The sequence below is a fragment of the Tachypleus tridentatus genome, chromosome 13, assembly GCF_004210375.1.
Source record: "Tachypleus tridentatus isolate NWPU-2018 chromosome 13, ASM421037v1, whole genome shotgun sequence".
Lineage (NCBI taxonomy): Eukaryota > Metazoa > Arthropoda > Merostomata > Xiphosura > Limulidae > Tachypleus > Tachypleus tridentatus.
In genome coordinates, this window is record NC_134837.1 from 68,060,041 (window position 1) to 68,069,511 (window position 9,471).

The 9,471-nt window shown below is 35.3% G+C and overlaps 1 protein-coding gene across 1 annotated transcript; it reads right to left on the reverse strand.

Moving 5' to 3' along the window:
- Positions 1-2,554: 2,554 nt before the first annotated feature.
- On the reverse strand, positions 2,555-9,209 carry LOC143237945 (noggin-2-like). The gene is made up of 2 exons (XM_076477718.1): positions 8,265-9,209; positions 2,555-5,153 (listed from the first exon to the last, which is right to left on the reverse strand). Exon 1 carries the CDS (start codon positions 9,009-9,011, stop codon positions 8,292-8,294), a length of 720 nt encoding a protein of 239 aa, XP_076333833.1. The 5' UTR covers positions 9,012-9,209; the 3' UTR covers positions 2,555-5,153; positions 8,265-8,291.
- Between the last annotated feature and the right edge of the window lie 262 nt (positions 9,210-9,471).

The window sequence follows — 9,471 nt, forward strand, 5'->3', positions numbered from 1 at the left end:
CCATGAATGCACTATAATATCGACGGTCTAATTTCACTACTCGTACGAATAAGAATAACCCGGGAGTTGGCGGGGAGTGCTGTTAACTAGCTGCCTTTCCTACAGTCTTTAAGCCAAGACTGGTACTGACTACGCGCAAATACTGGTAATGTAGCTAAAAGAGAAAAATTCTAAAAAACAACAACAAATAAATCACACAAATTTAATGTAATATATTGTCAGTGTAGTAATTATATGTATCATTATATAAGACTTTAGAACAGATTTGGTTTGTTTTGAATTTCGTGCAAAGCTACTAGAGGGCTATCTGCACTAGCCGTCCCTAATTTAGTAGTGTAACACTAGAGGGAAGGCAACCAGTCATCACCACCCATCGCCAATTATTGGGCTACTCTTTTACCAACAAATAGTGGGATTGACCGCACATTATAACGCCCCCACGGCTGAAAGGGCGAGCATGTTTGATGCGACAGGGATTCGAACCCGCAACCCTCAGATTACGAGTCGAACGCCTTAACCACCTATCCATGCTGGGCCAGAACAGATTTAATGTAATATATTGTCAATGTAGTAATTATATGTATCATAATATAAAGCTTTAGAACATATTTGATGTAATATATTGTCAATTATATGTATCATTATATAAAGCTTTAGAACAGATTTGATGTTATATATTATTCAGTTAATGTCAGTGATAATAACATTATCGACATCCTCACGGTAAACATGAAACTTTTGTTCGTGGGTGTTAGTTAGTTTCAGTCTGCCTAGTTTCTTTAATCACACGAGCTGTTTCCCGGGAATTGTAACAAAAGCATAAAGAATGAATTAATTTTGTGTCATTAGAATTCATTGAAGGTCATTTGAATGTTAATAGTGAAAATGCTTTGCACACTACGTTTGACATGTTGTTTCCTTCTCACGACGACGTCTGGTGTCACAAGTTGTGAACGACGATTTCCGCTTTGTGAACAACCTCAGCGTTTCCACTGCCCTATGTATTAGTCTAACAACTTCAGTAGAGAGTCAATCAATTGGGCTTGTAGCTACGTGACTGAGGAGGGTAATATGACATTATTGATGAATAGAGGTTTATGTAATGATAAATCTGTCCATACTGAGAACCATCTTCACTTCACAAAAGTATATTATATAAGTTATTCAAATTCGTAATATGTTATTTTTAGACACTTTCCACGACAGAAGCATCAACAACCTCCATTATATAAATTGAAATGAGATAATAGTTACTGTCAGAAACTTTGTATACTACAAAACCAATACCATTAAGATGACACAAGCATTATAAGCATGATAAAATAGACAAAATAACTTCAAATATCAATGAAATAACATCACCTCAGTTGGTGTCAAGATTCTTATAAACAGTTCAATGTAGTTAAAATTGGAGGTAATGTGATATTTTCTAAAGGTACTTTGATTAAGTGGTTTTAGGATAAACAGAATACGATGTTCAAAGTTAAACAAGTTATTAACATTAAAGCATTGCTAGAAAGGCACTCTCCACAGTTTTAACAACAATTATTCTTAAAATATTACCTAATTCTGGGTTCGAGTACTATATTCTGTCACGAATTATGAGGTTAAGGAACTATTAAACTAGTAACTAAAAATTATGTTGAAATTACGCCGTGTAGTGTAAAATAATTGAAAATACAACACTCGTCTCTTTCCTTAGGCTGACTCTGTATTCTAAGGATTAAATTAGATTTCAGTTTACTCAGAATTTAGTGTAACGTAAGAAATAACTTATAGTGTTCATGATTTGACATTTTGATTGGTGGGTTTCAATAGAGGTAAGACAATTAGTTTAATATAACTCTGTTTTGAGCGATGAACTGCTAAGGATGGGTTAGGGTAAATGACCGGTTTCACAGGATGATATCTGAAGATGTAGCTTGTATATCAGTACAGCAATTTATTTTAGTGGGTTTAGGAATATTTCATAGAGTTATATAGTGACTGGTAAGTTGTGTGTCAAGAAGGTAAGATAAACGAAAGGTTTTATACAATCGTATATTGTCTCCCTTTTACTTTTAAACATCGATACATTCAGTAAAAATCAATGAAATTTAAATATTATTGTTGAAAAATAAGAAACTGTTCATCAAATTACTCAAAGTAAAATCACTCTGTGTTTCACGTTTGAATATATTCTCTAAAATCCTTAACTAAATAGGTTAGGTACGAGGTACTCCTGTAAAAAATACCAACCACGCTGTTTGATTTGATTAATTAATTATTTTAGCAATTTTGTCTTCTCCATCCTCTGGTTGCTCAGCGTTAAACTTGAGCGCTTATAATTTTAAAATTCTGAGATCAATTTTCATAAAGTTTTCTGACTAATGACACGTTAAAGTTTTGTATTATATTCCGTAATGTTTCTTGTGACATGGGGCGACATCTAGATGTAAACAAATACATAAATAAAAGAAGCTCAATTTGAGCGAATGTGCTTTTGAATAATTTTTAATTGTGTCTTCAAGTTACTAAGTTTTATATTTTGTGGTCTGATCAAACAACAACAATATTTTCTCGTCATTGAATGTTTATTATTATACAACAATTAAAAGCCTTTTATTACATTACGTGAGAAATTTAACAACGACAACTATTGCATCATAGTAATACAATACCCTAATCAATAATATATATATATATATACACAAGATCTTCTACGACGCTATGATATGATAAAGACGTTACTATGGTGTTACAAATCATAGAGACAACCAGTCGTTCTTTATATACATTTGTACATTTCTACTGGTAATACCTGGCTAGCTGGGAATTAGGCTTAGGACAGTTAACCAGCGTATGATTGGTTAATCCATCTATTTGCCTACGTCATCAGTAACGTATTAGTTCAATATTACGTTTCAATTAACGCTCTTGAGAAATAACACTTTTTTTTTTTAAACAAACTAAACCTATAACAATATTTCACCACTCACCTTCAGAGAAACTAAATTACCACTTAATATGTTTAATCTGAATAAGGAATTACTATCTAAGAAAAATAGATATTCAAGTACAAAATATTGAACAAGTTATAAATACTATGCTAGAAACAGACATCTCAAACACATTGTAAAGAAGTACGTTAAAAGAGAATTCTTGAAGCACATCTTATACACGTAGTTTGGAGGACATGCGCTGCTGTTCTAATAATACTTAGGTGTAATCAACTCGTTTCTCTTTACAACCAATTCCCTGAGAGAGTTATGTGAAAAGAAGTGACGTTTCTTTCTCTTTCCTGAGGAAGGAATGACTTCCTTCGTGTACTTAGTTGTTGTAAAAACCTCCAGCACTGATATCCAGTGATATCCAGTATATCATACTTAACTTAGTAAGCCTTTTGTTCTCTGATATAGTATTCCATGTTGATGCTTCTAATGTCCACTGTCTAGTATAATATTCCATGTTGATGCTTCTAGTGTCCACTGTCTAGTATAGTATTCCATAGTAATGCTTCTAGTGTCCACTGTCTGGTATAGTATTCCATAGTAATGCTTCTAGTGCCCACTGTCTAGTATAATATTCCATGTTGATGCTTCTAGTATCCACTGTCTAGTATAGTATTCCATAGTAATGCTTCTAGTGTCCACTGTCTAGTATAATATTCCATGTTGATGTTTCTAATGCCCACTGTTTGGTATAGTATTCCATGTTGATGTTTCTAATGTCCACTGTCTGGTATAGTATTTCATAGTAACGCTTCTCGTGTCCATTCTCTAGTATAATATTCCATAGTGAAGTTTATAACGTCTACCGTTTACTATGGTTTGGAGTTCACCAGTATTGTATTTCATTATACAATATATAAAATCCATTATGTTACACACTCTGTCTCTATGTATACGTTATGAAATATCCAGTGTTTGTTTGTTTTTTTAATTAAGTAATAAGTTCTTACTTCATGAGTTTCATACAGACACGAAAATCACCGTTTTTCTAATCAGGACTATTTAGCTTCCTGTGATAAATATTCTCTGTTTCGTTGCGGTCACAAATTTCAGAAGTGTTGGAGCGATGCGGTCGTCCATCTTATGCAGTGAAAAGTGATGTTAGTGTCATTTTATAAATGTGCGCTGTGATACAAACGTTGTATTGTGTCAATAACATCGATATATAACAATTATGTTTCATATATATTTCCATGAAGTGTTAGGGTAATACTGTTGCCAATGTAAATCACAACAGAAGCGATATTGTCGCCAACCTAAATAGTTTGGAGTAACAAAGTTTAGTAAACATCTGTCGTCAGCCTAAGCATTACGTATAGGACGTTCTTGTCAGTCTAAAGCGCGTATAAACGATGTTCTAATTAAGGTAAAAACGCAGCGTCGTTGTCGATGAAGTCGAGAGAGAAACGAGGTTGATGTTTTGAACTGAGTGGTGATCTTACAGTAGTAAGTGTACAATACATTCGTTTCGGAACAATTCTTTATCAGAAACGGCCAGAGTTATTCAACACTGGGTCGGTGTTGTCGCCTTGTTTTCTTGACAGATACACCAGTCTAACCATACAACTTATGTTTATGGCTGTACAGTTTACGAAGTACAAAACATTCACTTACACTCACATAATACGTTAGAGTTACTACAACCTAATTTATCAAGAAATGAAACTTTGTACACAACAATGACGGAAGAAAAAACATTGTATATATTTTCCCTGTTGGACAGTAATGTATTTATGTGTGTATGTGAAACTTTTAATAACACGAACACCGCGAAATGTAGAACCATAGCGACGGTTTGCTTTTCCTTACAAAGGTATTGGATCCACAGGGAATATGAAGTACATACGTATGGCCTATAATCTATCTATATTTATACGCATGCGCGTATTTAGGTGCATGTGTATACACATACATACTAATATAAATAATATTAAAAGATAAATAACTCCGCGTGCCTAACCAGGTCACACCACACAGGTATTTGTACATACTTATCTATAAGGGGTGAGCATCACAGACGCGCGAGCCCACGCAACCCACTAGTGGGACCAAAATTAGGCAGGATCTGGCGCCGGAGAGCTGAAGTAGACGCCTCCACAGCATAAGGTTAGTCGGCAGTGGCGACGCAAACAACAGTGGTTGTTTCACTCGGTCCTCTCAGATCTGTTAGAGAACAAAGGAAAGAATTACGCTTACCTCTGATTCTGCACTGTTCACAATAACGCACACCGTATAAAGAAATAGTTAACACTAGTTTTTATCAAACCTGCTTACCCTTGCTCTAGGCCACAAGTTTGCCGCCTACCCACCTGAAGTGGCGCCAGAACTCCATTCACCTCACACCTCACAGGGCGTGCGCGTGCCACTGGCCCTTGTTCCCTGTCACTTCCTCCAACTGACTCTTGAGTACGCTTAACCCCATGTAGGAGGAGGTAAATAAGGGGTGGTTTTAAATTTTATACTGTAGGTTTGTATTGTACACCAATAAAACAGTCACAGAAATACCTGCAGATGCTTAGAAACTACAATTAAAATAAACTGAATTTTTCTGGAAAGGAAAAAAGATATTACGAGGAGAGAAACAAAACAAATAATTGTCCTGTCATCAAACTGATTAGAGCAGATGTTCCACCTACAAAATGAACAGCTATAGAGAACGACTTTATTTTCTTATTTACCTTTAGAAAGATAATTATGTGAAGAAAAAAAACTACTGGAAAAGTAATATGTATATAAATGAAAAACTTTAAAACAACGACTATTATATACTACTAAAATTAATAAAAATCCTAAACCGTGGTGAAATAAAGATATAAATTATTTCGATATTTTTAACAATAAAGTGATGAAACACAACATTTTTATGTGAATGATATTTTATAACAGATATAACGACATCTAACTGTAAACTTAAAAATCAATTAATTAACAATAAATAACCAAAATAATAAAGCAACAAATAATAAGCTGAAAATAACAATTAAGCCTTTATATATCGTTCAAGCAAACGATAAAAACACAATTAAACTACTTGGTGACAGGCGAGTTTGAGAGCTTATAACGCTAGAAATTTGAAGTTCGGTCCTTGCAGTGGAAATAAGACCTAATAAACACTTGTGTTTAATGAATGATGACAAATCAGTCGCTTTTAATTTTTCTTACATACATTGTTGAATGTGGTACAATGATAATTTCTCTACTCTTAAATTTTTATGATACTTTGTTATTCGAATAGCTGTTATCTCTGTAGTTTTATATCTCAAACTTTAATGAATCGTATTCAAATATCTATTTTTTTGTATGTGTTTAAAACCATTTCAAAATGTGTAAATATAAAGTCGAGTTCAAATGTAAAATCTATCAATATTACAAGAAATTATTATTATTATTTTCTTCATTATTTAAATAACATTTCAAACAGCAGAAACTATATATATATATGTAGAGGGTTGCATATGTTATTTTAGAAACTACTTTGGATATTTATATCGTGATGTTACAGCGGATATTTAGTCGTGGTGGAACGGCATGTTTCAGAACAGAGTTTAGATATTGTTGGGTTTTTAGTAGATGGTGTGACGTAACCGAAAACTGATCGCTTTGGGGAAGTGAAAGTAATAACCCTTTTCGAAGCATAATATTCATGTGATATATGATAATCAACAAACACGCAAATTGCTAACAAAAACTGTTTACGTGTCCCAGGCAACAGAATTAAACATATTCAAGAAGGATCTCTATTGATAATCGTGTATGTGTTCATACCTCCTTTTTGACGGTCGTATTCTTTAAGCAAATGAAGAATAGAACCTGCATTCATGCTACTCCATATAAAAACATGCTGACAAGTCTTTGGACATAGCGCTGTTGAAACGATCGTAGGAAAATTATCATATTCGTACAGTAGATTAGCCATGAAAAGATTGCAAGGAGTAGTGGTGTGCTTTGGAAATGACGACCTTATGACGGAATCTTTTTTCAATAGAAACTTCTTTGCAAGGCTACTGTTAATATGCAGGATAGCCACATGAAGTATGAACAAATGTAATAGCATAGACTTTAATGAAGTGGTTTGGCGAGAAAATATTTTAATATAACATACTCGACCTTCTATATATATATATATGTATGTATTGTTCCCGAAATGAACATGTGATATCATTCACCAGGAAAGATAAGCTACCAAAATGGTGTCCCTGTGATGAAGTCAACTAGTGTGTCAACTCTTGAGGCAGAACAACGTATATTCTCTAGTGATAAATGTTCATTTATAATTTTATGAATTTGGACAATCGTGTTATACCATTATGCCTCATACTTGGTTTAATAGAAAATTTCCCAATGAGTCCCAGTCCTAAGGCCAATTATGTATATTAAAGATAAAGTACACAGAGCAATCGATGGAAGTGATATGTTAGGAATATATTTTATGTTTGTTATAAAGTAATTAAATGACACAGAGAATTTTCTTTTCTCTGAAGACGTTTCACCCGAAGAACGAGAAATTCAAACCGATCTGCTCACGTCATTACTTGATACGTTTATATGTAATGTTGTAGTTATAAACTGATGAATACACTGTGGGTGTGTGTGATGTTACAGTTATGAACTGATAGATAGACTGTGGGTGTGTGTAATGTTGTAGTTATAAACTGATACATAAACTGTGTGTGCTTGTGATCAAAATCAGTCCATTATTCAACTTTATTTATACAATTATAATGAAGCAAAATTTAAGGTTATGTATTCCACTATAGAAACAAAGTACAGCTTTACCATTTAGCCATAGTAAAAGAGGGAAAAATTAGCTGTATCTGTACGGCTGTGCAGTCAAGAAAATTAACATTAACCGTGCAAGTGTAGGAAGAAATTTATAATGAGGAACTTTTAGAGGAAAGAGGAAGTGAGTGACGAAACCGTACTGAGGGTTAGTGAGGATGACCCCTCTCTGAGAACTTAATAATTTTATTTAACAATAACGCGTTTTGATAGTATCTGATCTGTTTAGTTAATTTTTGTATGCTACGTACATATACGTGGGGTGCAGTGTATGGAGTGTGACCTTCCTTTTGCCTATTTGCACACTTTATATAAAATAAAATTTTATCAATGTGGTTTTACTTTAAAATGTCTTATCCAAATAGACCACTATAATCTAAGAAAAATAAAACACTGAAAAAGACACCTAAATTGAATGTCTAGTACCATTAATAGCTATTATATTATCTGTTCTTTTTTCTTTCAAAATAGAAACAACAAAGTGTTGGTACTCACGATAAGCAGTCAGATGACTAGCTGACATTAACAGCTGCACTGGCATTCCGTGATGACAGGATATTTTACTGGTATCCACCTGCACACGTGCCGTTTCTCCCAGTTCTGGCAGTGCCATCGAAGAAGAGTTTTCTTCACTGAATTACGAGGTTTGCAGCTCATTCCTGGCGGAAATGAGCACGAACTTTTTTGATAGCACATCCCTTCACGAATCCATTGTGGCCAGAACCGAATCCCGAGGTTCCTCCACGTGCGAAGCACGGGACAGTAGGTGAACACCCATAGCATCTTCTTGAACTTGCGGCGTATTTTTTTACCGAATTTTAGACGCAGTTTAGTGCCATCCGGTAGTGTTAGAGAGTGGAGCTTCAAGTCCTTGATTTTTGATGGCATCCGACGTCGACGTCGAAGACGACCGTGCTTATTCCGCTTGAAAGTAATGTGTTCAAGCGTACCATTCGGGTGCTTTATGCTTTCGATCGGTCGGAAGCGGCTCATGCACTCTGGATCGAAGTTTTTACCCATCAGGTTCCTGAGTTTAAGGTAGTTGAGGTCTTCTGGCAACGGATCGTACTTTTTGTCAGTCGATTCTATTAGTCCTATGATGGGAAGATCTTGAGATGGTTTAGGACGCAAACGACCTGGAGGATCGTGCCGGGTTCGCGGATCTCCTCTAGCCACGCAGGCCAAGATTACGGTGGCCGACAACAGGCGTAAAGTGCTACTTGTGGAGTTGAGCCGTCCCATGTCCTATCTGACGAAAAGTCGTTTCTTCTGCACTCTACTTACATCTCCGTTATCATTTTGTAAGGTATCCAGAACACTGTGATTGTCATATATTGACGTCACTCATATAGCACAGGTTTTGTTTTTTGTCTCTCTTTGCGGATTTGCTCTTCGTTTCTCTCCGATCAACGTTCAATCAGTAAATGCTGCCTTGTTTCTTTCGACGCACATTCATAAGCTCCTGTAAAAAAAAAAAAAAGCTCCAATACGTCAGAAGCTGCCGCAACCAATAAAGAACTCGTATTATCGTGCCGCTTCTTGCGCCCTCTCCTCTAGTGACACCACACTAGCGTCAGACGGTCTAGACTCGGTGAATGGCTCGCCCTGTTTTTAGAAGGGTCGTCCCAGCTCGTTTACAGATGAAAGTAGACCTGGGTGGTGGAAATTCACCTGATCTCCGTCACTTGTGGCCAGCTGGGGT